This window comes from Strix uralensis, chromosome 12 (assembly GCF_047716275.1).
Source record: "Strix uralensis isolate ZFMK-TIS-50842 chromosome 12, bStrUra1, whole genome shotgun sequence".
In the NCBI taxonomy this organism is placed as follows: Eukaryota; Metazoa; Chordata; class Aves; order Strigiformes; family Strigidae; genus Strix; species Strix uralensis.
In genome coordinates, this window is record NC_133983.1 from 2,468,893 (window position 1) to 2,494,380 (window position 25,488).

At 54.7% G+C, this 25,488-nt stretch overlaps 2 protein-coding genes across 5 annotated transcripts; one reads left to right on the forward strand and one right to left on the reverse strand.

Annotated features, from left to right (window-relative positions):
* Positions 1-1,585: 1,585 nt before the first annotated feature.
* Positions 1,586-11,048, reverse strand: EXOC3L1 (exocyst complex component 3 like 1). Of its 2 annotated transcripts, none has more exons than XR_012630617.1 (13): positions 10,230-11,048; positions 9,076-9,236; positions 7,560-7,779; positions 6,620-7,280; positions 6,319-6,436; positions 6,000-6,125; positions 5,798-5,898; positions 4,784-4,894; positions 4,515-4,644; positions 3,345-3,467; positions 2,882-3,037; positions 2,348-2,501; positions 1,586-1,837 (listed from the first exon to the last, which is right to left on the reverse strand). XR_012630617.1 is itself a non-coding variant. In XM_074882090.1 (13 exons), exons 1-13 carry the CDS (start codon positions 10,270-10,272, stop codon positions 1,651-1,653), a joined length of 2,262 nt encoding a protein of 753 aa, XP_074738191.1. In that variant the 5' UTR covers positions 10,273-11,048; the 3' UTR covers positions 1,586-1,650. The 2 variants fall into 2 exon arrangements, 1 of the variants encoding a protein (XP_074738191.1); XM_074882090.1 differs by having other exon boundaries at positions 2,348-2,472.
* A 75-nt stretch (positions 11,049-11,123) lies between these two features.
* E2F4 (E2F transcription factor 4) lies at positions 11,124-25,488 on the forward strand. Of its 3 annotated transcripts, none has more exons than XM_074882099.1 (11): positions 11,124-11,295; positions 13,003-13,112; positions 13,300-13,440; positions 13,590-13,751; positions 14,258-14,301; positions 17,071-17,132; positions 17,480-17,765; positions 18,802-18,969; positions 20,099-20,146; positions 22,805-22,849; positions 23,188-25,488. In XM_074882099.1, exons 1-11 carry the CDS (start codon positions 11,149-11,151, stop codon positions 23,301-23,303), a joined length of 1,329 nt encoding a protein of 442 aa, XP_074738200.1. In that variant the 5' UTR covers positions 11,124-11,148; the 3' UTR covers positions 23,304-25,488. The 3 variants fall into 3 exon arrangements, with proteins under 3 accessions (XP_074738200.1, XP_074738203.1, XP_074738202.1); XM_074882101.1 differs by lacking the exon at positions 11,124-11,295 and adding an exon at positions 12,491-12,754; XM_074882102.1 differs by lacking the exon at positions 13,300-13,440.

Here is a 25,488-nt window from a genome sequence, read left to right on the forward strand (position 1 = left end):
GAGACAGGCTTTGCTCCTGATCTTCACGTGGCACCTGGGGAGGAGATGACCAAGGGCTGGACAGCAGCAGAGGATGGAGGAAGAGCCTCCAGAGCGGTGCTGACCGTCATGGAGGAACCTTGGGACAGGAGGATGTCACATGCCAGACACAACCATGTGCTCCGAGAGGTTCGGCCTCCAGTCCTGTCTTGGATGCTGACAAAAAAGCTGGGGCCAGGAGTTGGGCAGGTCAGCAGGAACGTGGAGCTGCCCCTTCCCCCCGGCCAGGACAGGGCTGACGGTGCTACCCAGGGTGGTGAGACCCCCTTGTGCCATTCTCCTCTGCAGCCATGAGCCACGGTGAGCTGGCTGAGCCGCTCTCTGCGCTCTGTGCAGGGCCTGGGCTGGTGGAGACGCAACACCAGACCTCTGGGCTGAGCCAAAACAGAGGAAGACTTCCCATGGCTAAAATCCTCCTGCAAGGCTGGGTCTAGCAAGGCTCCAGTCTGCCTTGGAGCTGGCGTGGTAACACGCTGGCTCAGCGGGCTGTCTGGAGACTCGGGGAAACCCAAATATCTCTGCACCCCATGGAGACGTGGGACTCACCCCCGCTGCAGACTCCTGTCCTCTGATCTGCAGCTCCTCTTTCTTCTTCAAGCTATTAATAGGCCAGACTGGAGCAGCCCTCAATTACTGCCTCAGCAGGCCAGCTAAATAGCTATGGGTTGATTTTCTCCTGACCTGGGGCTCCCGGGACTGATCACAGAATCACAGAATCACTCAGGTTGGAAAAGCCCCTCGGGATCATCGAGTCCAACCCTCAGCCCGACTCTACAAAGTTCTCCCCTACCCCACATCCCCCCACAGCTCATCCAAACGACCCTTAAACACACCCAGGGATGGTGACTCCACCCCCTCCCTGGGCAGCCTATTCCACTCTCTGACCACTCTTTCTGGGAAAATTTTTTCCTCATGTCCAGTCTGAACCTCCCCTGTTGCAGTTTAAAGCTGTTCCCTCTTGTTCTGTCACTAATCACCTGTGAGAAGAGACCAGCACCAACCTCTCTACAACGTCCTTTCAGGGAGCTGTAGAGAGTGATGAGGTCTCCCCTCACCTTCTCCTCCTCACACTGAACAGTCCCAGCTCCTTCAGTCTCTCCTCACAGGATTTATTCTCCAGGCCCTTCCCCAGCCTCGTTGCCCTCCTCTGCCCTCGCTCCAGACCTCGAGATCTCTCTCGTATTGACGTGCCCAAAACTGGACACAACCCTCCAGGTGTGGCCTCACCAGTGCAGAGCACAGGGGGACTATCACCTCCCTGCTTCTGCTGGTCACACTATTTCTAATCCAAGCCAGGATGCCGTTGGCTTTCTTGGCCACCTGGGCACACTGCCGGCTCATGGTCAGCTGCTTGTCAGTTAGAACCCCCAGATCCTGCTCTTCCAGACAGCTCCAGCCACACCTCCCCAAGCCTGTAGCTATGCAGGGGGTTGTTGTGCTCGCAAGGGACAGTCGGCTTAGTGAGGCAAGACCAGAGGGTGGCACGTATCCAGACTGTCCCCAACACAGGGCAAGGTGCTGCACGCAGGGGATGCCACGTGCCATCTCCGTTCTCCCCACGTGCAGCCTCAGAGATGTCCCACGCGGTCCGTACGCCCGTGGGGCGCAGCGTCAGGCACACTTGCCCTTGCGAAGGCAGAGGGGCAGCTCCGGCGGGGGGACCAGGATGGTGCTGAAGATGGGCCGGTAACTCTCAGGCAGGACCTGGGGGTGCTGCGTCATCATGTCCAGCACCATGTGCCGCACCTCCTTGGAGACGTCACCCCGGAGATCCAGCAAGGTGGAGATGTGCTCATCACTGGGCAGAGAGCGAGAGGTGAGTCTGGGTGCTGCTGGCCCACGGCACCGTCCACAGTGCTCGTGTCCTGCCTGCAAACCCCCCATGATCCAGAGAAGCTGAGCTGAGGCCAGGGGAGAGCTGGTACTTTACACCAACCAAACTTTAAAATTTGTTTGAAAAAAAACCCTGACAAACTTTGTGACTTTGGTTTTGACATTTCATGGGTTTCAGCTGATTCTGACATTTCCAATTTGGTGATTTGTGATTTCTCACACTTTGTTTGGCCACCAAACACTGATAGGTGAATGCCACAGCAGAACTGCTTTCTCCTTTACATCTTTGCCCTTGGGACTTTGCAAGAACCCCTCAAATCTGGAGCAGGGGAAAGGAAACCTCAGGAAGGAGGGGGAAAAAGCCCAGGTTTCTGCCTGCTCTGCAGCACAACCTCACGGGGTCCAGCCCCAGCCTGGGTCCCCTGGGCAGACTCACACCTACCACGTCGTGGGAGAGCCGAGCTGGGCTTCTTACCTGACATCAGGGTACTTGGTGACGAAGCCCAGCACCTCCAGGCTGAGTAGTGTCGGGTCTTTGAGGCAGATCAGCTCCCGCAGGGCAAAAACGGCCTCCAGGCTCTGCTGGCTCCGGTCCAGGCCCTGGGAAGGAGAGTGGCCAACGTGCGAGACTGGGAGGAGGCCACCGCAGTGGCTGGTGAGCTGCAGCCCAGTCCTCAGTGCCCGCGTGGAGACCTTGTGGCTGGTGTCTCTAGCGTGTCCCCCGGGGCGAGAGGAAGGCTGTGCAGCCCTGCTGACCTGCTCTGCGCAGGGTGAGCGGTCCCATGAGTCCCTAATCCAGGCAGTTCCTGCTGTCTTGGCCTCACAACTGCCCAAGTGTAACAGCCCTGTCTTGTCTGGGGGCTGATAAACCCACCCCGTCTGCTGTGGGCCAGAGGGGAGCGGGAGGGTGACGGAGGTGAGCGATGAGCTCCTTGCACCCACCTCGCTGTGTGATACTCCCCTCCCGTGGCCCAGCCCCGGCTCCCCACTGCACCCGGGCACCTCTCACCAGGCCACAGAAGAGCTCCCGGAGCTGCGTGGCGTCCTGCAGCAGGCGGTCGCAGAGCTGGCCCCGCTCCTCCTTGCTCTTGCACACCATCTTCTTCTGCATGAGCGCCCGCAGGTACTGGCTCGCCACCAGGAACTCACTCTCCATCAGCAGGAGCTGGGCAGGGGAGAGCTGTTAGCACTGGGCACCGCCTGGGTGTTGGATCCCCATGGCCCAGGGAAGGAAGGGAAAGGGGCTGGATACGACACCAAGCTGTGGGGACAACCTGCTGGGAAGCCCCCTGGCCAGAGGAACAGAGAAAGTAGCTGAATTTGAGGGAAACTCTGCATGATGGTATCCTCTGGAAGATACAGGCTCTCCAGCAAACCCAGCAGCAACTGCACCCCAGCACGGCACCCAACTGCCCAACCTCCCTGCCCTGCAGACAAGCAGACATTTGAAGGACACCCCGCAGCAACCGTACCGTGAAGACAGGTTTCCTGACGCGGGAGAAGTCCTTTGCATACTTGTCAATCACTTCACACATGCTGCTGACAAGCTGGGACCCCGAGAGCCACTTGCGGGAAGGCAGCTGCAGGCAGAGGGGCTGAAAGGAGCAGAGGAGCAGCGTAGGGTGCCCGGCCTCGCGTCACGCTCGCAGCAGCTGCCAGCTGCAGGGCGACACGACCTCCCGCAGCCCCTGCCTGCCTGCTGCCTGCCAGCACAGCCACTTTGCCTTGCAACACCCCCAAGCACCCGCTGCCAGCCAAAAGTCAACATAAAAATAGAAAGAGTGGTCTAAATTAGGAAATTATGAAAATACCCAGGGGTTGCCCCTCCCTGACACCACGTTTCAGGGCTTTATCTGGGTCGTGATGCCCCGTTGTGGGCAGCACCTGAGGTCTGGGCAGCAAGCTGCTCCTTGCACACTCGCTTTTGGCCTGTCCTGCTGTGATTTTATTTTTAATTTTCACTCCACTTCCCTTGTGTAGACATAACATGGTTTTGGTCAAGGGCTTTGACCTCCTCCTCCTCTGCTGTCTTTGCCTGTCTTCCTGCCTGCAGGCAGACATTCCCTCTGTGTCTCTGCTGGGGCCATGGCAGTCTCCAAGCTGCCTGTGAGCATTTCACCCTTTAGCTGCTCCTTTGTTCTTGTGGCATTCAAGCCCTAAATAGCAATGCCGTTAATTATTCCAGATTTTTGGTCCAGACTCCAGGAAAGCTAAATTTGACTACACTGGCAGGAAATGACTCGGGCAGTCACACATGGGCTTGCATCCTCCACACAGACATTGCCTCTCTCCTGTTGGTTTTCTGCCATGAAACAGCCATAAAAAGGAGCGTGAGGCAGCCGGGGGGGGGCTGTGGCTCCTGGGCTTAGTTGGTAAATGGTTTGGGGGCCACAAGCCATCTCCCCCAGCAATACAGGGCAGTGCTGGCTGGCGACAGACGTCGGGTGAGCTGCAGACAATTTATCAAGGTCTGGGAGCCAGGCTGGCAGAGGTGGCTGCAGGATGATAGCAGGCCATGGGGTGCATGGCGGGGGTCCTGGGCAGGACTAAACCCGTGCCTGGGGGTGTAGCAGTAGGGCTGTTCTTGCTGGGGCTGGGTTTGTTGCAGCCCTGCCAGCCTCAGAGGCTGGGGACAAATGTACCTGCAGGTCCAGGAGCAGCTCTTCCAGCAGCAGCTGGCAGGCTTTCTTCTGCGTCCTGTCTAGAGCAGCCTGGAGGGATGCGGGGACTTCTCTGTGGGCCGTGTTGGGGTGCAGGGAGGAGACGGAGGAGCTAGGAGAGAAGAAGGGAGGGGACAGGTAGCCTGGGAATCATGGTGGGGACACCGGTCCTGCAGGGGGATGGGGAGGACATGGCTTCCTTGTGGGTGGTGGGGTTTCTACAAGAGCTACAAGGTGCTGGTGCACATTACCTGAGAGCCAGGTTGTTGTTGAGCATGGCCAGCAGGTAAGAGACATAGTACTTGGGTATGGTACGGTCCTTCTGGTGCTCCTTCCCGCACTGCATGAGGGCTTCCCGCAGACTGCAACACAGCGAGTCAGTCACCGTGGGTGGGCAGAGCCCCAGACGTCTCGCCACAAGGACCTGGGGCTGCTCTGGGGGACACATGGACATCCCACAACCCTCCCAGCTCACAGAATCACAGAATCATCTCAGTTGGGAAAGACCTTGAAGCTCCTCCAGTCCAACCATGAACCTCACCCTGACCATTCCCAACTCCACCAGATCCCTCAGCGCTGGGTCAACCCGACTCTTCAACCCCTCCAGGGATGGGGACTCCCCCCCTGCCCTGGGCAGCCCATTCCAACGCCCAACAGCCCCTTCTGCAAAGAAATCCTTCCTAAGAGCCAGTCTGACCCTGCCCTGGCGCAGCTTGAGGCCATTCCCTCTTGTCCTGGTGCTGGTTCCTTGGCTCAAGAGACTCATCCCCCCTCTCTGCACCCTCCTTTCAGTGAGTTGTAGAGGGCCATGAGGTCTCCCCTCAGCCTCCTCTTCTCCAGACTAAACCCCCCAGTTCCCTCAGCCGCTCCCCATCAGACCTGTGCTCCAGACCCTGCACCAGCTTCGTTGCCCTTCTCTGGACACGCTCGAGTCATTCTATGAGCTCACTTGGCTCTTTCCAGGTCCTGCCATTGGGTTGGAGAGTGACAGGTTGTTGGGCAGGGTGGGACAGTGGGACCCACTGTGGACCCCTTGGGAAAGCAGGGCTCGGCGCTAGGGGAGAGGCACCTAGGGCAGCAAGCCCTGGGAGCTGGTGGTCCCAAGGCTGAGACAGTAGCCCTATGGGTGGACAGGCTGCTGAGCCTTCCGAGAGCTGCGTGAGCACAGGATTCGCCACGGCAGGTCTCCACCATCAGCCTGTGGTGCTTGACCATGGGACCCAGGGTCTGTGAGGATGGGCAGGGGTGCGAGGGGCTTCACTGACCGGCCCAGAAATGCCTCGAGCTCCTCCAAGGCCATGTTGTAGATCTTCTGCTGCAGAGAGTCTGTGATCAAGGAGGCTACCTGGATATTCTCATTCAGCATCTGCAGAGGGAGAGAGGAGTGGAGGTGAGTCACTGAGAGGCTGCAGGCCACAGCCCTGTTTTTGGGGGCTATCAGCATGGCCGTGCCCCAGCTGCACCCACCTGCATGACAATGACAGGCAGGGCTGACTGGAAGAAGCCCTGATGGTCCGTCTCAGGTTCCTCTTCCCTGAACCACTCCTTGAACTCCACCTCCAGGGTCCTCTGCATCCACTCAAGCACACTAGCCTGTGGGATGGACACCCACCACGGTCAGCCCAAGAAGTCGGATACCAACTCCCCTGAGACCCAGCACATGGCACAGCAGTGAGTCCTGGGCCTTGTCCCACAGGCTCATGGTCTCCTGTTGCTCTCAGAGCAGATGCTGGCTCAGTGGTGGTCACTGGGTCTCTGTACCCCTTTGACTGTCCCGCTCGCTCACCTTGACTTTCACCACGTATTTCCTCTCTGTCTGATCCACGAGCTCAGGGGACATCAAGGGACCCAGAGCAGAAACGTCCACTTCTGGGAGAAGGTCAGGGTGACCCATCATCTCTGGGCTGGAGGGCAGAGGTGGGACAGGGCTGGGAAGATCTGTGTTTTCCAGCAGTTCCTACCTCTCCCTCTGCCCTCCCTGTGGTCAGCCCCAGGCAGCTGGGCTCTCCCAACCCACCCGTGTGCTGGCGGACAACCCTGTTCTCCACAACGTCCCCTGCTTGGTTGGTGCTGGGCTGGGTGCTGACCTGTGGTACACACAAAGCGTCCACTCGAGGAGGAGGAAAAGCGCCTGTTTGTCCAGGTCCTCTCGGAGGATGTCCTGGAGGTGGCTGGTGAGGGCCTGGTGGTAGGTGGCAGTGCAGACGCTGAGGATGTTGTAGTGAGCTGGGACACACTGGACCATCAGGTCCTTCACCACACGCAGCTCAGACACGATGTCCTTCTGCAGCGCTGTCAGGTGCCTGGCCAGCCCTGGCCCCTCAGCGTCCATGCGGGCAGCATGAAAGTGGGCTCCTGTGATGGTCTCCTGGAGAACGTGGTAAAACTTCTGCCTCCAGCCCTTTGGGCGGCCAGGGGGCAGGAAGGTGGCCTCCAGGAGCAGCGTATCGTCTATTTTCTCCTCCCGCTCGATGATCCTTACAGCAGTGACGAAGAGAACTGGGTCCTCGCGCACCAGCCGCAGGCTGCTGCCCACGATGTCCCACAGCTGCTTGGCCAGGCTCTCATTGAGCTCCTGCAGGCCACCAAAGTAGGACAGCACAGTTGCCTGGGCACTGGAGAGCCCGCGGAGGTGCAGCTGGGAGAGGATGTCATCCCGGAGGTGCTCCATCATCATGAGCTCCGCGTGGGCCTCCAGGAGGTGCTGCCCACGGAGCAGCTGCAGGGTATGGGAAAAAACCTCGTGGACTGTGGGAGAGGGAGGAGAGATGCCAGGATTGAGTGCGGGGGGGCGAAGGGGCTTGGCAGCAGGGGCACGGGTGCAGGTTAGCAGGGAGATGGTGAGGGGAAGGGTCTGAGATGTGGGGCTCTGGGTCAGGCCCTGGGGAGGCAGTGGCACCTCCATCCACCCAACCAGAGCAACCTGCTCTAGCTTTGCTGCCAGTCCTGAGCAGAGCCTGGGGTTGGAGTGATGTTCTCCCCAGTGCCCTCCAGCCCAAATCCACGAGGACTGGGCCAGTACCTTACCTGAGAAGAGCTGGGGCAGCACCTGGACCACCGAGGCCAGCTGCACATGCTCCGCCATCAGCGCCCGCATCTGCTGGAGGCCCTGGAAGCGGTCTGCACCGTCGAGCAGGGCCCACCGCGCAGCCCCCAGGTCCTGGCACACGCTCTGCACCTCCTGAGCCGCCGACCGCAGCTGCTCCAGCCCCGCATTTACCCCCTCCAGGTAGGACTGGACAGTTGACTGGGGAGCAGAAGAGGATGGAAGGGGCAGTGGAGCAGCTCCCAAAGGCTGGAGGCCTCGCAGGCTCTTTGCCCCAGCTCTGCAAGGTCTCTCTTGCATGCACTCTCCCAGCCCCACAGGGTCACACCTGCCTCTGCCATCACACGATTACATCCCCCAGATCTTTTGTGATGACCCCATTCCATCGGACCCAGCTTCAAGAAACCCGCTCTAGCAGCAGGAATGGCTCATATGGGGTTGGGGGAGATGGGGTGGGGGGGGGCGGGCAGTTGCTGCTGTGCCTGAGGTGGGAGAAGGGCATCACTTTGAGGTGGCCAAGGCAGCAGGGTAAGCAGTAACCAGACGTCTCCTTTCATTTTTAAAAGATTACTTTGCTTTTGAAAAAGATTAGCAGGCCACAGGGCCCCCATGTACCCCCCCCCAAGGCATATTAATGGCATGAAGCGCCTCAGTGGCCAAATGAACCCTCCTCCCAAATGGATTTCCATCTTTTCCAGCCCTGCAGTGGCACTGGCACATCTCCATGCCCTGTCCGCCCATTTAACTCCTGGCGCCAAGAAGCACTTTTACCCAGTGTCACCAGAAGCAAGTTCTTTTCTCTGAGGCCACATCACTTGAAACAAGTTGCCTCCTGGACAATTCACCCGCATTCAGGTAGGAGAAACCATCTCCAAAATAATCAGGAGAATGTTGAGGTGCTCAGATCGATCGGGTCCTGAGGTTAATCATTCCTCAGGTTATGCAAAAAGGGTCGCCCTGAGCAGGGAGGTGTGCATGGGGACCGGGGACAGCCCTTCCTGATGTGTGTAGAGATGGAGTTTCTCCTGCAGGGATCTGCAGGCAGGGGCAGGTTGGAGCTCCCAGCCACGAGGAAGGGGCAGGTTGGAGCTCCCAGCCATGAGGAAGGGGCAGGTTGGAGCTCCCAGCCATGAGGAAGGGGCAGGTTGGAGCTCCCAGCCACGAGGAAGGGGAGCTTTCGGTGCTGGGGTGGGATGGTGCTGGGGAGCGCTGACTCCCGCACACAGGACACGCTGAACACCCTTGGGGTTTTGTTTTGAAGGATGGTCACGGGAGACTCATTTTAACACTTCAGACACTGCCCAGGGGTAGGGCAGGGAGTGGTGGTGGAGTTTGCCAGATCTTTTCCCCCAAACAATTGCATTTCTCCCACCAAGTGCCAACCAAAGGACAAGATTTTGCCAGAAGTGGACACAAAGATGATCCAACGCAGAAGAGGGGACCCTGGCTGCGATCCCTGCTTGGGTATCCATGGGGTGGGCTGTGGCAAACACCCACCTTCAGCCGGGACTGGATGGAGCGGTTCCTCTGCGTCTCTCGGTTCCGGTACTGCCCGAGCCCCTCCAGCTTCTCGGGGCGGTAAAACACCCCTGAAGCCCATTTCAGAGCAGCTCCTCTGGCCAACTTCTCAGCCTTCTCTGCTTCCGGCCACTCCTCATCTGGGGATGAAGCCAGGCGTTAATGAGCACAACGAAGCCTCTCCCGGTGGGGCAGGAAGGGCCCCTGAGGCCAGAGGCAGGAAGCTGGCTGCCAGCGCACTTCCAAGCACACCCAGATGTGGGAAACCAGACAGCGTGGCAGCAAGCAGGTCTTTCCGTGGGGCCCCCCCTGAGGTACCACCGCGGTGGACCAGGGTTGTCACAGTGGCTGTGGCAGCGAGAAGGCTGCCCCGAGGAGCTGCCACCCAGCCTGCCAGCTCGGGCTGTCCCCCAGGCTGAGCGCGCATCCCCATCGCTCCCCCCAAACACAAGGCTGCGTTGTCTGAGGGGGGTCTGATGGCACCTGGGGAGCCCTCAGCGGGGCTGAGGCTTTGGCAGTGAGTCAGCAGGAGGGATGGAGAGATGGCAGCTCTCGCATGAAGGAGAGGCAGGCTGCGGTGAGGACGGGAGGCTCACAGTCTCCTGAAAGCCCCCTCGCAGCTGTGGGGGGACCACGGCGTCCCCCTTGGCACAGGGTCCGAAGCCATGCCAAAGGCCGCCTGGCCAGAGCAGAGAGCTGAGAACCAGCACAGTTATCACATGCCAGCCCCCATCCCCAGCGCCCGGTTTCATCGTTTCCCCCTGCCCCATCCCCAGCAACTCTCTGCAGCCCTGCGAGGATGTCACCCAGTGCCAAGCCAGGCTCCACTCTGCTGGGGAGCGTGCCTGCACGGGCACCCTTGGGGACTGGGGGGCTTCAGAGGAGGTCAGTGGCTTTGAGGACGAGTTGTGCAGTGAGCAGCGCAGCCCCTGGCACCATTATCACCATCAGGAAGCAGAGCCGGGCTTTCACCCCCACAAGAGCACAAGGCACCAACCCCAGCACAGGGAAAAGGTCCAGGGGGTGGTGAGGCAGAGGGCAGGGGAGCCCCCAAAATGTGCTGCAAGCAGTAGCATCCCTCCCCTGCCCAGTGCAGCCAGCTCCCCGGGGAGTGACCGCAGCGTCCCCGTTACCTCTGGGGCTCGCGGCGTGCTCGTCCTCCGCAGACATGCCCATGGTCTCCAGGCTGTGTGAGCTGCGGGGGCCAGGGCAGGGCTGTGCGGAGGAAGCCAGCAGCCGTTTCCTCAGCCAGAGCAGCCGCGCTCCTCAGGGCCTCATTGTGTTCCCGCAGCCGCGCTCAGGACGTCAGGAACGGGGGGCGGAGGGGAGGAGGGGGGGGACACAGGGGAAGGCGTCGCGGCTGTCGCAGGCCTCGGGAGCCGACATCACACCCTGCGTGCCCTTGCCAGCACCCCCCGGCTTCCCGCCAGGCACACAGCCCCTCTCTGTGCCCCCCACCCACAGCCAGCCTGCCTCGGGGAGGGCAGACAGGTGCCCAGGGTGCCCCTGACGGACACCGGCCCAGCGCTTTCGCTCCGCTGTCCACACCCACAGCGGGGACAGAGCAGCCGGGGAGGGTCCACGACAGCCCGACACGAAGGCGAGCGCGGGGAAGCGGGGATGGACCCTTCCCGGTTGGGGACGGACCTGGAGACATCTCCCCGCCACAAACCGCCTTCCCCAGGCACAGGCCGGAAGGATTCGCCCTCACGCTGGATGTTTTAGAGCTGTGGGCAAACCGCTCGTTTCCCTCGGGCGGGAGCTCAGGGATGGAGGTCAGGGTCAGGGTACCCCAGGGCGGCGAGGGGATGGAGCGATGGACGCACACCCCGGTTTGACCCTGGGGAGCCCCCAGGGGCTGCCCGAGGCAGACGGGGCCTCAGTGAGGGGGAGGAAGCCGCGACGGGAGGCGCCGGGCCCGCACGGAGGGCGCCGGGTCCCCTCAGGGAGCCGCTGAGGGGCGCCCCCGCCCCGCGCCCGCCCCGGAAGTTCCCGTCGTGCCCCGCGGCCCGGAAGCGGAAGCGCGGCGGGGCCGGAGCCGGCGGCGGGCAGATGGCGGAGTGCGGGCCGCAGCCCCCCGGGGGTGGGAGTGGGGCTGCGGGGGCGCCGAGCCGGCACGAGAAGAGTCTGGGGCTGCTGACCACCAAGTTCGTGTCGCTGCTGCAGGAGGCTAAGGACGGCGTGCTCGACCTCAAGCTGGTGCGGGGGCTGCCGGCGGGGCGGGGGGGGAGAGGGCCCCGCCGCCCCGGGGCTGGGCTCTGCCGGAGCGCCCGCCGCGGCCCGGGCTCCTCCCGCTGGGGAGCGAAGCTCCGGCGAGCCCGGTCCGCCGAGGGTTGAAGCAGGTTTTGAGGGGGGAAGTCGGGTCACGGCAGCGCCCGGTGCAAGCAGGTGCGGGGAAAGCGGGGTCCCCGGGGGTGCGGCGGGCAGAGGGACTCAGCACCTGCCGCCCGAATTGTCCCTCCCGCTGCTTCCCTGCTTCCTTCTGAGCAGTCGTCCCCAGCCGCTCTGCTTTCCCCAGAACGGAGGAGGCAGCGGGCCTTGCCTGACAGTGCAGGCGTTTGTGTGCTTCACTCGGCTGTCCTGTTCCCTTCTGTGTTCAAGCCCCACACCAAGGTGCTCCTTGGTCACCTGCACTGTAATGATCCAGCCCTACAAAGCCTCTGAGACCTATAGAAGCAGATAACCTATAGAAACTGTTCCTCCCGACTGCCCTTTTCCCCCCGGCGTACAGGAAGGGGAGTGTGGTCAGATTCATCTCTGCCAAAGGTTGTCCCTGATGCCTTTAGGCTGTGGAGAAGTGCCCTGTGAACATGCCTTGCTTCTGCGTTTTGAAAATCTTCACCTAGAGGAAATAACTCTGGCCTTGTGGTGCGTACGATGCTTAAACCTAGGCCTTTTCTCTAGGTGAAGTTCCTTCTCTGTGGTTTATACAAATACCTCTTAGGTGGGTATGTGTGCAAGGATGCTCTGACCCTCCACAGGCAGCAGGCAAATGCCAAAAAGCCCTGAAGGTGCAAGGGCTGTGGGCTTCTGTCCTCTGCTGTGCCAAATTGTTGTCTCTTTGGATTTGGACAATATTTTCCTGCTTAAAATGTCCATTAAGTGCATTTTTATTTGTTAGCGTGATTTGATCTGTTGTGCAGTGTCAGGTCTCCAGAGTCCCTGTCTGTTACTGGTTGGTGAGGGGGAACTGATGCTGTTGGTCCTGGCGATGCCAGCGTGCCGGTGCAGCACACGGTAACTCTGGCTGGTGCTAGGCTGTGGACACAAGCATCTGGGCACAGTCTGGTGTGTCCCGAAACCCGAGGGGAGGAGAGTCAGGTGAGCAAGGCAGGGAAGTCCCAGGGCTGCTCAGGAGCTCCTCCCTTACAGCCGTGCTTGCTCTTCTCCTGGCGTCATGTCTTTCAAACATAGGAATCTGCCTCTTGAAAAGGTGTTGATTCTCTATCAAGCAGCATCAGATCAGATTTAGAAAAGACCTTTTGAATGTCAGCTCCGCTAAGCTGTTCTCAGTTTGTCAGTCGCGCAGGGAGCTCCCTGCATTCCTCTCTCTGTCCCCACCTCTTTTACCCTGAAGGAGCACTGAATTTTTAGGCTGCGAGACTGGTGTCTTCCAGCACTGCTTTGCTGCTGAGGAATGGTGATTTTGGGACCCACTGTGAGTGAGATGGCTGGAATTTAGTTTGTGCTTAGCAGGGAGGTGGCTGGGTAAGAAAAGGAATGAAGGGTCAGTGGCTTCTTCTCGTGGTTGTAATGACGCTGAGAACACGGCTTTGTAATTTGAGGCGCTGGGACATGAGAGGTATGAGATGGTGAGCAGGGTGCTTGGCCAGGAATTAATCTGACAGGCAGGAAGGAGCAAAACATGACTGAGAGTTTGGAGTTCAGTGTCTAACCTTTTTGCAGGCTGCGGATACCTTGGCTGTGCGACAGAAGCGACGGATCTACGATATCACAAATGTCCTGGAAGGCATCGGGTTGATCGAGAAGAAATCCAAGAACAGTATCCAGTGGAAGTGAGTGCAAAGAAGGTCTAAATCGTTCACAGATCCCTTCTAGTCCAGGTCTAAGTGACACACTGGGGTTAAAATGCCCTGCTCAGAGCACAGTTCCTCAGTGGTCTGTGCATGCTTGTAGTTCCCCCAGCTGAGGGGGAGTGGTAAGGAGGAAAGCTGAAATATGTGTGGCGTGTCTCTTTTACAGTGAAGCTGTTATTTTGGTACAAACGAAGTATTTGCAGCACCTTGGGCTAGAAAAGATGCCTGTCATGGCACGGGAGATGGGGGAGAGCCTTGCCAATCTGTGGGATGTAGGAAGATGTACCCAGCGTTGCTGTGCTGGAAGGTGGGGATCTAGATGAGGCTTTCTGGGTGATCTGGCCTTGACATATGACAGGGGTGGCACTAAGGGAGGTGACAGCCTCTCTGAGAGGTCGGGACTGGTCTGGGTGCCTCCAGAGGCTGATGCACGTCACTCCTTTTTACTTTGCCCAGAGGGGTGGGTCCTGGCTGCAACACACGTGAAATAGCTCACAAACTTATCGAGCTGAAGGCAGACATAGAGGACCTGGAGCAGCGGGAACAGGAGCTGGAGCAGCAGAAGATGTGGGTTCAGCAGAGCATCAAAAACGTTACAGAAGATGTGCAGAACAGTCGATATCCTTTGTGTGAACCAATTACTCTGTGTTCGCTTGCTGGGTTGGAAAGCAGAGACCTGAGGGCTGGGTTGGTGCTGCCCTGCTCAGGGCAGAGGGGTGGTGGTGACCTGTTGCTGCTGAAGGATCTGCACTGAAAGGGTCAAGAGGCAGTGTCTGACTTTGAAATTAGGGTAACTGTCTGGCATGGGAACCAGCTTTCTCTGTGGTGCACAGCTTCTTGTCTGTCTTTTTGAAGTAAAAAACACTGTAGTGTTTACCGTGATGAGAAAAGGGCTTCTTTCTGAGTCACAGGTGCCACTTTCTCGAGCGCAGGGCTGCTCTTGTGGCTTGCCTATCTTAGGATGTCAGCTCTGACTAGAAATGTAGCTTGCAGACCACTTCAGAGTGTGGCACAGAGAGCCTTCTGGGAATGGCATTTCTTGTGCTCAGGAAGGAAACACCAGGTGCCCTTTGAGTTCTTTGTCTGCATGGGAAGCTGCAGCCTTTCTCCTTAACCTTGGAAACATTAGCATATGTGACACATGAAGATATCTGCAAGTGCTTCACAGGTGAGGAAAGGGTGCTCTGTCAGAAAGACGTAACGCTGCAGTCCTGTCAGGCTGTCCCAGCTGCTCTCCTTCAGGAGAGAGGAGGCAGCGGACCACGGGCTGCCCAACAGCATCAAGTTAAATGTAGTGCAAGCTCTGATGCCATCCTGGGTTTGTGTACCACTGAGTTAGAGCTTTCTTGTCACCATCAGAGGGGGCAGGCAGTTTCTTTTACTTGTGCTTGAAGGAACATAGCTGCTATTGCTAAGGAAGTCTTTTTGCTGAGTGTCACCATGTGGGGGTGTGTGTGTTATGTTAGAAGCCCTCGATTTTAAGGGTTTGGGTGAGCAATATTCTAACAATCAGAAGCAAATTTTATTGCATGGTAGAAATCTGGGTGAAAATAATATAAAAAGTGGTCCCTCAGCTGTGTCATGCCCTCTACCAACAAGAGTGCAAGAGGGAGGTAGTGAACAGCAGGACAGAAGGGAATACACCGCTTGCTGTGACCTTGCTCCCTTGTTTGTGTGCTATCTTCCTAAAGCTGTGAGGTGCCTTTATAAAAAGCTGTAGTGGAGCAAAAGTGAAGAAAACCCACAGGAGTCTCTGTTTCTTCTCTATTGCCAATTTTAATGATAGCTGTAGGACCAAAAAAAAAGAAAAAATCCCCAGTGGCCAGCGTGCAGTACAGCAGCCTGCAGTCCCTAAACTGTTCTCAGCTGTGGCGGTGTGGAGTCGCAGCTCCTTTCTGCTTCGGTGGGCACCTGACCCCTCCTGACCCTGTGCAACCTGCATCTGCTTGCTTGAGCAGAGATTGAAGCTACTTACGCTGACCTCCCCCAGCCACGCGTAATCTCACCCTTGTCTGACTTTCTTCTCCTCTCTTCCAAGCCCTCTTCTCACTCTACACTTCATCAGTTCTTCTATTTTTCATCTTTACCTTTGTGTGCTTTCTGTGCTCACCAGACTTTCCACTGCTCAGGTTCCTGCTGGTAACTTCTGCATCGCTGCTCCCTTTGCTTTACTGTTTCTTCTGATTTAAGGTAGTGCTTTTTGGGGGGCAGGGATTGTTTTCAGTTTGACAGTGCTTGGGGCCAGATAACTCATAACAGTCTGGAAGAGTTTACTGGAGACCAGCAGACAGCTTATTGCTTGGTTGATTGAGTGTTTTGCATTTTATTGCACCTGTTTTTTGTAAACTGGTTTGCATCTGAAGACAGACCTCACCAAAATGCAGAGATTAGATCTTACCGAGGAGGGCAGATCTGAATTCCTTCTAGAACAGAGGCTTGATCCATGTTTTTCCATTGTCTGTTCACTTTTCCTGTATGATTGTGCCTTACGTGACTTTTCCTCTGCTGACCATCTGGGCCTTGCGGAGATTCTTTGTTGAATCGCTTGTGTTCTTGAGCTATGGTGCAGGCTGAATTTCAGCTCTTGGTTTTTCTGACTGCTGTTGAATTCGCTTTCTCAAAGTGAGTTAGGGCTTGAAGATTTCCATGCTTGGAATCTTGTCAAATATGGATTTGTTATTTGTATTAATTAAAAAATAAAAAAAAAGGTAAGAATATGTTAGTTTTTAGTGACTGGGCAACGTAATTTTCCCATCTGTTGCTGTGATGCATTTTTCACTTGCAGAATCAAAAAGAAGTGGAAACACACTGTACACTGTTTTGTAAAAGTATTTGGGACGTAGCTATCAAGGGAGCTAGAAACAGGGCACCTGCATTTGAAACTAACAGGTCTTACAGCTTGAGCTTGTGTCTCTGAGCTTAATAAAGCATTTTTAGTGTCTCTTAACAATATTTGTCCTAAGTGCAGATTCGTTAAAAGAATCCCATCTTATTGACAAATGCTCTGGTATTTTTAATCCCTGTACCTTTTGCTGATCTGATCTTTGATTGCCTGCCTGAAATTAAAGGACACGCTCTTCTGCTGTCCACTCTCTCTCATCGCTCTGGGGATCTTCTGTCTTAATTATCAAGTGAAGCTTAGTGCAGAATACTGGTGAAGTGTGAATACTAACCACACTAAAGCTTAAACATTCAAAGCGAAAGCTGCTAACTGCTCACTCTGAATATGTCTAATGTTCACAGTGCTGGTATTTCTCTGTTCACGTTTCTCTAAACCCAGATACGGACTGGAAGCTGCTCGCCCATGACTGTTGTGTTCTTAGGGGCGCAGGTCTTAAGGAGCTGCAGGGCTTGAAAAGGAAAGATGCTGCCAGCCTGGCTCTCAGCCCCACACATGCTGGGCTCTCTGCAGGGTCCAGTACAACTAATGCCAGGCAGCTCTTGCCATTAGAGGCTGGGGAGTGTTGGTTTCAGGTATTGGTACTCCACCATGAGGTTGCTATGCTGTTGGCAACCTGGCTCCTCAGCCTAGTTTGACACCATCTCTGCTGGCAGTGCAGCTCTTTGCATGCTCTTTTGTTTATAATTCACATCTAAAAGCTTGTGACAACACGAAGGATCCTTCCTTTAGGAATCAGATGTTTTTAAGAGTGAATTTAAGCCAGCCCTTCTGAAGGAAAGAAAGCTTAGTCCGATTAAGGATGCTGCTAAAAACTTTAGGGTTGCTTTGGGAGCAACTTCGCAGGTTCTTTGTGCCCTGGGCATTTGGCACGTTGGCAGTTGTATGATAAGCTCAGATGGGTGTAAATGTCAGTCCTCTGGGGAAGGGAGCACAGGAGACAGGGGGCTTTGAGGAGGGGCTCTTTGTCAGTGCGTAATTATCGTTATCGTCAGGACAGTTTGTGCCCACTGAGTGCTGACCAGTCTGTTTTCACAGGAGACACCCTCCTTGCGATTCGAGCCCCATCAGGCACGCGTTTGGAGGTTCCCATCCCTGAGGTGGGTGATAAATGTGTGAGCAGAGTGCAGGAGTGTGCGCACGTGTGTGTGTGTCGGGGCGGGGGTTGTTCCTGGATTGACTAGGCTGGGAGTTGACAGTCAGGGGATTGATGAAGTCAGAGGAACTGGCAACCCAAGATATTAAATAATTGCGAGGAAACTGTTGTTTGGAAGTACATGAGTAATTGCTGGAGCACCAGGGGAGAGGATAGTCCTGGGAGTCAGCGGAATTGTGTGTGGACCCATGCTGAACTGTCTGGACAGCATGTCTTGCCTCCGGGAAATTCCTGTTCTGTTTGAAAAGCACATTTAATGTATGGTTGTGTTTTGCTTTTGGCTTTTCTCAGGGCTTAAATGGGCAGAAGAAATACCAGATCCATCTGAAGAGCACAAGTGGTCCTATTGATGTTCTCTTAGTAAACAAAGATGCTTGGAGTTCTCCTCCTGTCGTACTACCTGTCCCTCCCCCTGAAGACCTCATTCAGTGCCAGGCAGTTGCACCCTCAAAACCACAGATACCACCACTCGCCCACTTCCAGGAGGCATCTGTTCCCAGCAGCACCCAGCCCTCTACACCGACACCCACCAGCACTCAGGACCACAGCCCTCCCACGCAGAAAGCCGCAGGCACGGGTGAGAGGGAGGCAGAAACAGGATGGTGGCTGACAAAGGAGGGTACATTCCTTGGCCTGGCTGGGCTGGCACCGCTGGTCGTGCAGCGTTGTCAGCTCCTGGCAAAGGGGGTACCTCTGCCTTTGCTGCTGTGAGCCTTTTCTTTTTGTCTTGGTTAGCGGGACTGGCTCTGTTAATGAAAATAAGACACTTGGCTTGAGGGGGTAGTGCCAGCCTGTAGAAGCAGTGGTGGGATCCCACTGATCATGCAGATTCATCGATTAGCAGAAGTTTGTAAAAGGGTCTTTTTGAGCCTCAAGTTCAACTTTCAGTTTGAAAAAAGACTCAAAAATACTAGATTAGGTTGGTTTTGGCTTTGTCCAGCTAAAGTATGAAAGCCTCCAGCAGTGGAGATCCCCAGCTTCCTTGGTGAGCTCTTCCAGGGCTGCAGCACCCTCTCAGTGAATTCTTTTTCCTGAGGCCTGAATCCTTTGAGCTGCATCTCCTGCCTGTTGTGCATGTTACATTGTTTGGCACCACTGAAAGTTCTTAATTTTTATAACTGCCTTTTGGGTAGCTGCAAGCTACTGTTAGATTGCCCTTAGACTTCTCTTTGCCTGACTGAACAAGCCCAGCTCCTTGTAGGCCATGTGCCCTAGACCCTTGGCCAACCTGGTAGCCCTCAGCTGGATCTTCTCCACATCTTTCTTGAACTGGAGGATGGCCAGAGCTGGACACGGTATTCCAAGTGCAGCCTCAGCCCCAAGAAGGCAGATAGTAACTTCCCTCAGTGTGCTAGCCACACTTCTGGTGTAGCTTACTACCTGGCTTGTGTTAATTGCCATGAGAGCATGTTCTTGGCTTATGTGCAGCCTGGCACCACTAAGGCTGCTCTCCAACAGGACCTGGGAGTTTTTGCTACATGAAAGCAAGAAGCCTTCTTCCTGTGTCTTGTGCTTGGCCAACATTGCCAGTGAGGCTTGAGTCCGTGCTGGGGCTGCTTGCTTTGGGGCTGGTGGGAGATGACATTCCTGTGTGTGTCTGTGGCTCTTTCCAGAATGTGGTGTCTCGGCGGCAGAGTCCAAGAGCAGCGGCGACTTCGAGCCCCTGGGCAGCGCCGGGTTGGATACGCAGCCGCTGCAGTCCTCTGCCTCGCTGGACAGCGGCTCCGTCCTACCCAGCCCCTCTACCTCCTTTGAGCCCATCAAACCTGACCCCACAGGAAGTGAGTATGCACCCTCCTTGCATGTGTCGCTCCAAAAGCCTGCTGCTTGGAGCGAGGGAAAGGCTGCTGGGCCTGGAGGAGGGAGCTCAACTCCGTTCTACCTTTTCTGTCAGCCAGACTCTGCAAGGGATGAGTAGGCATTTCCCTGTGAGGGCACTGGGGAACCTGGTGAGAAGGTGACTGTGTCGTGTCTAGTGTCCTGCCACTTTCTGGGACATCAGTACTAGAAAATCTGCGAGGGACACTCGCATGACACGTGTCTCTGCTGTTACATGTAGGATTATTCCCTTTCGGTCCCTTTTTGAGACCACATGAAGCTATAGAATTTCCAGCTGTCACTGAGAGCACCTTTGTAACTCATGGGGAGTTTTCCTTTACTAGGAGAGTTCTTGTCTCTGTTTTCCTCCTTTGCTCAGGAATACTTCATCTATCTTTAGTGATCTTCTGGTCTTAATGATCTCGCAGTGTATATTTGGGGAGCTCCTTGATGTGCTTGGTGAGGTGAAATGGGCTTTAAAAAGGGAACATTTGAGCTTTATGCCAGGAAATGGCAGGCTGGCCCAGGGAGGGAAAAGCATCCTCTAGGTAAGACACACTACAGAAACACTCTAGGTTAGAGGGTTATGCTTAGAAGAGGAAATCGTACTCAAATGTAGCTCACGCGGTGCTTTTTTCACAGTTCTGCTGCTAGCGTGTCTGAGAGAAGCACGAACTGTCTGTCTTCATCTGGGAGTAGTCTTGATTGTGGAGTTAGGCCTTTGCTGTGTGCCTGGCTTACCGTGTCCCAGTGGGCCTGTGCTCAGGCATGCCCTCGCCTGACACAAGATGAATCGAGGTGGTGTACGGAAGCTGACACTGTGTGTGGCTTACATACAGGCAGTTACTCGAGAGCTGCTGACTGTGATAACTCCTGGGGCTCCTACAGATTTATTTTAAAGTAGTCGAGCTAAAGTATTTTATTGCTTATCACTTCAGCAGCAATATGTGACATGGGGTGTGGGAGCAGAGTTTTGTATCGCATGGATGATTTGGGTGTGTAAGGAGTGCACTAGGACAGTCGGTGATTACGCTGTAAAGCATTTCAGACTTCATGTAACAATGCAAACCATTTGGTTTGTTGTATTTGCAGTACTGGAACTTCCCAAAGAGCTGTCAGAGATGTTTGATCCAACGAGAGGTATGTTCACTCCCTGACCACAGCTTTGTTCTGTGCCCATCTCCGCGCAGAAGTGGGACAGTTTGGTTTATTCACTCCCTTTTGGATTGTTTTGGGGTTGTGGTTTTGTAAGGTGCTTGTGGTTGTCGGTGGCTGCTGGCTCTCTACTTGTAGTTAGGCACTGTTAAAATTACTGGGTTTGGTATGTATTTTTCTGTCTTCATGTTGCCAGCAACCTCTGTTGGAGTTTGCCCTACAGTGTGCAGATGAGAGCTTTCCTGTCCCCGTGCCAACGCTAATCTGTGCTCTGGCTTCCCATGCTCCTTCTCCAACTTGACTGCACCACGTAAAAGAAAAATCCCTGTTAGTCTTGATTCAGCTGTAGCCTGCCTGAGGCTAATCAAAGCAAATAATCTAGGGAAATAGTCTCTCTTTGAAATGTCCCTCAGTGGTTTTGGTGGTGCTAGTAATTTTGGAGCAGCAGAGGAGGGGATGCTGTTACTTGTGTTGGGGTTCTGCCTTTGCCCAAGGAATGTCAGGGTGTCGCTGCCTAACAATGGGACAGACTCTGGACTAAGGGCAGAGGAGGTGAAGAAATCAGGTCTAACGCGAGCCTGAACTGGGAAACGCTTTATCTGCACATTTATTCCCCTTCAGTGCTGGCGAAATACTTTCTAGCCCCGCAGCTAGGCAGAGCCGAGTACACGGAAGCACTTTTGTGGTGGTGACAGGGTATGTACAACAACAGTCCCTAGTTCTGTGCTCGAGCAGGTGCTTTGTGAAAGCGCTGCCTTAGTGTAAGAACCCCACAGTCCCAAATGCACGTGCGTGAGCCCCCGATCTGCGTGCTGGGAGCGCAGGGCTCTGCAGTCAGCCTGGAGAACACTCTTCCTCCTTGCTCAGCACCCGCTTCTCTAGGTAGTGGATGAGGTCTTGGTAATGACTGAGTACACCCGCAGAGTAAATTTGACTTCGCAGTGTGAGACATAAACTGCTGCAAGGCCGCAGCCCGTGTAGAAGATCTAGCTTAACCCAAACTAACTGTATTATGTGACTTTGTGGACACTATTAAAAAGGAGATGTTTGCTGTCTACGGTAACGTATGTTGTTTTATCTTGCCCATTTGGAGGATGAAGGTAGAGATCCAGGAGTGAAGGACAACATGACGTGGCAAAGTCAGATTTTAACTGTGAGCCACTATTGAATTGTGAATGAAAGCGGTGTTCTGCAAAACAGAGTCAACAGCTACTGAGGCAAAGCTCAGAAAACCTCAGGACTGTAAAAAAAGCAACACTGCAGAGCTCAGAGAAATGGGCCTTGCAGCACTCTCCATGCAGCCTCTTTCCCCCCTGTGCGATCCCAGTGATGTTGCCCTGGCACTGGCAGCTGCTTTAAGGCCATGCAGTTTAAGCTGCAAGAGCCTGGATTTCTTCCTTAGGGTTTTGTTTGGGAATCACTTTCTCCGCGTGGTTTTCTCTCTCTTTTAAATGGGTGCTTGATAACTGCTTGTTTTAAACTCATATCCTGGGAAAACCCTGAATTTCAACACACACATATACACACCCTGCGATATTACCAGCCCTGATCTAAGAATGCAGGTTCTGCATTTAATTGCTATTTATTGAAGCTGGTGTTAGTCCTGTCTAGTCACTTGGTGTTAAAATTCTCATCTCACGCCACTGAATTAGACAGGTAGGTTCCTGTCCTCTAGGAAATAGCCTGCTGCGGATAAGTGTCTTGAAAATGGGCTCATCTGAGTTTCTTTTGTGAAAACTTATTTCAAGTGGAGGTAGTCTCATGAACCAGTTAGACTGAGTTAGATACTCACTGCTTTAACTTGGTAAAGTGAGAGAGGTATTCAGAAAGCTGTTTCCAACGCTTAGTTTCTTAAATAAAAGGGCTTGACTTGCACATACTTTGTCTGGGTGCTTGTCTGTCTACCCTTCAAGTCCCTCGTGAAGCTGCTAGCCAAGAGGAACAACCCTGGAGGAAGGAATTGCCTTTCAGAGATAATTTTTTTCCAGTTTTGTGCAGGCAGTAGAGGGGAGAGCAGAGTTACTGGCCCATTAAGGAAGGATATGCAGAGCTCAGATGTTCATTCTGTTTGGCAGTGGGCAGCTGGTGAATCTGCCAGGGCCTGTGGCTGGATTAGCCACAGCAGAGCTGTGGGACAAGGGGAGCAAATCAGGGGGACAAAGGACAAATCTGGAGGAAACTGGAGGCTTGTTAGTTCTACTGCTCCTGGAACAGCTCATTTGTTTTTTAATTTTTTTCTCCACTCTTAGCAAAGTTGGTGGGTATTTGAGGACTGTGAATACGTCAGGCTTTACCAGCTGAATTTCAGGTGCACGTTGAAGAGTTTCCCTTGGAGGAGTCTGGGGCACCAGCTAGCGTGGCAGTACAGGGCTAAGGCACAGCCTGTCACAGAAAGGAGACTGGTGTGTGGTTGAGCTAAAGAAAACAGAAACCTGCAGAATTTTTGGATGTGGCTTGAGTTGTCTGACACAGATTGCCCTTTGCCCGTGGCAAGAGGCCCAAGCCTCCTTCCGCCACTGCCTGCTGCACACGCCAGAGAAGGGATAACAAGGGTGAGGAGCACCCCGGGAAGGGTGGGGAACTACACAGGAACAGAGCAGGAAAGCAGAGTGCATTGCTAAACCATGCTTGTCTCTTCCCCAGAATGTATGAACTCTGAGCTGCTGGAAGAGCTGATGTCATCTGAAGGTGAGTCTTTGAGTCTCCCACTCATGGTGTGGCCTTCCCAGGGGAGGAAGACCATGCCGTGGGACTTTACCGAGCTGACAGCTTTGTGACTGCAGGCTCACCCTCCTCTTTCCTGGGCTCTGGACACAGACTATGTTCTCACCGTCCTGCCAGTCCCCAAGAGAGGTGTGAGAACCAGAAGAGCCTGTCTCTTCCGTATCGCAAGGCTGATCTGAAGTAACCTCAGAGACTCTGAGGTGGCCTCCTCCTGGCTCTGCAGCTCAGCGCCTGTTGGCAGCTCTTGGCTCGGTGTGGAAATGCTGAATTTTGTAACCAACCGTGGGCTTCTCTTTCCCCAGTGTTTGCTCCCTTGCTCCGCCTCTCCCCTCCACCTGGAGATCATGACTACATCTACAACCTGGATGAGAGCGAAGGCGTCTGTGACCTCTTTGACGTGCCTGTCCTCAACCTCTGACTTCTCAGCGTGGCTGTGAGCCTCACAAACACAGACAGTTTTGTAACTCTTTGCAAAGTGTCTATTTTTGGATTCCTTTTGTGCTAGAGCTCGATGAGTGAGCGATTCAGAGATGCTCTCATATGGACTCAGAACCAAGAGATGTGGACTTGCAGGCTGGGAGCCTCCCCGTAGCTTCTTCCTCTTCCTCTGTTGCACGCGCAAGGTGCATGTGCAACTCGCTCCGCCGCACCTCTCTCTCCACTGGATCCTGGGCCTCACTTCAAAGGGTCTGTGTTTTGAGTGTTCCCAGTTCACCCGTAGAGTTTGCCCGTGTGCCTCTCTGAGCTTCCTCAAATCTGCATGCCTTGGTTTTTCCTGCACTCCCAGAGGCACTTTGCACCTCCTAGGTACCAGCTGCTACAAGGAGCCCTGATATCGTGGTCAGTTCACAAGCCCGGAGGTAGTTAGCTAGATATCTCGATGTGAGCAGTTCAGATTGGGGTGGTTTTATTTCTGAATGACAACGAGGAAAAAAAAAAATGGCACCAAAGCGTCCATTTCTTCCAGTGACTTCAGACCAAGCTAGTATGTTTTACAAGAAAAAGCACTTTTTTTAGCCAGCTGTGCCTCCCAGTGGGACTCAGGAGTTGAGCGCTCCTAGTAGGACCCAGGGGCTGAGCCTTTCCCTGCTTGTGCAGCAGCAGGAGCGCTGGTTCTGTGTTTGCCAGCCTGCTGATGCATGAGCCCAGGGGCTCAGCTCCTTGTACAGCAGCTGGGCTGTTTCTACAGGGCTAAAGAAGAGGTGCCAGTATGGCTTTTTAATTTTTATTTGTTTTTGCCTGAGTGAAGAGATGTTCGAAAGGATAAGACTGCTCCAGCTGGTGCCTGTAAGGTACTCCAGGCACATCAGAGCCTGCTCATATTTGCAAGTAGCTGTCTTCTCCAACCATTGCACTTGAGCCTTCAGCTGTCTAAAAGGCGACCAAGCAGTAACAATTCAGTAGTGCTTTGCCGTGGTAAGTTACATAGGTGTTGTCAAAATAGTGCTTTCCCCCCCACCACCCCTTTTTCTCTCAGCATCTGCTCAGGATCAGGCTTTCTGTATATTTGAATTTGCTCCCCTAGTGTCCCTACCCACACTCCCAATTGCTGATCCTGTGGCAGGTCGCCACTTAGCGTGATGCTTTCTCTGCATCATTTTTCCGCAAGATTTTCTTCACTGCTTTCTCCATACCTTCTTCCATTGTAATGGAAGGTCTGCGGTTGGGTTATGATGGTCAGGTGGTACCAGTCTTAGACCCTGTGCAGTTTAGTTGGAGTAAAACGCCCTGACGGATTTGTGTTGTATTTTACAAGCCCCAACTTTGGGTTTCGGTCAGATTGTGTATTTTGAGTGTCCTGAGTTTTGCACATCTTCCTGCCAACGAGGTGGTAGCAGCTGTCCTGCCTCTCCTGCCTGGCACACTGCCGAGGAGAGGGCCAGGCCAGGAGCGTGGCTGGCTATTGCAGAGAGGTAGCTCGCAGCCATCCACGTAACCAGCTGATGTTTAAGTTCTCTGCTTAGCTGCTCACCGCCTGTGAACCACACAACCAGCTGGAGCACCAGGAATAAGGGATGTAAAGTCTTCAATTCTTGGAGCCCACAGAGGTGAGAAGAGTATATGCCTGGGACCCGTGTCCCCGAGGTGGCTCCTCGGGCCATCCTGTTCTGCGTGGGCCTCCCCCAGAAGAGCTGTTCCTCTCTGCAGCCCCGAAGCACCGGCAGCATCTTTGGGGAAAAGCCTGAAGAATTCAGGAGGAACAACGGGACGCTCTCTAGTTTGGCAGCAGGCAGCTGCAGGCAGGCAGCCGTGGTGTGGGACCCCGCCGGGGGGTGGAACCCTCCAGCCTGCATGCAGCCAGACCCCAAACCTTCCCCCCTTCGCATGGAAGCTGAAATCCCTCGGCCCCGCGCGCGCGTTAGCTAGGCTCCGTGGCTTTGGTGTAGTTTGAGCTCTCCGTGTACTGCCTGGCCCTCGCCCTCCTCCCACGTGTTCGTGTTCGCCACCAGTTAGACGACCTTGGGAAAAGGAATAATTTACAGTTGCAAATGAACTTTTGATTCATATATAAAGATTATTTTTATACTTTTTTTGCAAGGAAAGAAAATTGCCTGTAATATTTGTACAGTGTTCTCTGACGTGAATAAACAAAAAAAACTTTG

Excerpts from the sequence above, each read along its gene's own strand:
- EXOC3L1 (XM_074882090.1), bottom strand. The coding sequence starts at position 10,272 with ATGGGCATGTCTGCGGAGGACGAGCACGCCGCGAGCCCCAGAG. Across the intron at positions 7,780-9,075 it reads CCATCCAGTCCCGGCTGAAG|TCAACTGTCCAGTCCTACCT; the intron begins GTGGGTGTTTGC and ends TCTGCTCCCCAG. Across the intron at positions 4,645-4,783 it reads AACAACAACCTGGCTCTCAG|CTCCTCCGTCTCCTCCCTGC; the intron begins GTAATGTGCACC and ends CTTCTCTCCTAG.
- E2F4 (XM_074882099.1), top strand. The coding sequence starts at position 11,149 with ATGGCGGAGTGCGGGCCGCAGCCCCCCGGGGGTGGGAGTGGGGCTGCG. Across the intron at positions 13,752-14,257 it reads GAAGATGTGCAGAACAGTCG|ATTAGCATATGTGACACATG; the intron begins ATATCCTTTGTG and ends AACCTTGGAAAC. Across the intron at positions 22,850-23,187 it reads AGAGCTGATGTCATCTGAAG|TGTTTGCTCCCTTGCTCCGC; the intron begins GTGAGTCTTTGA and ends CTCTTTCCCCAG.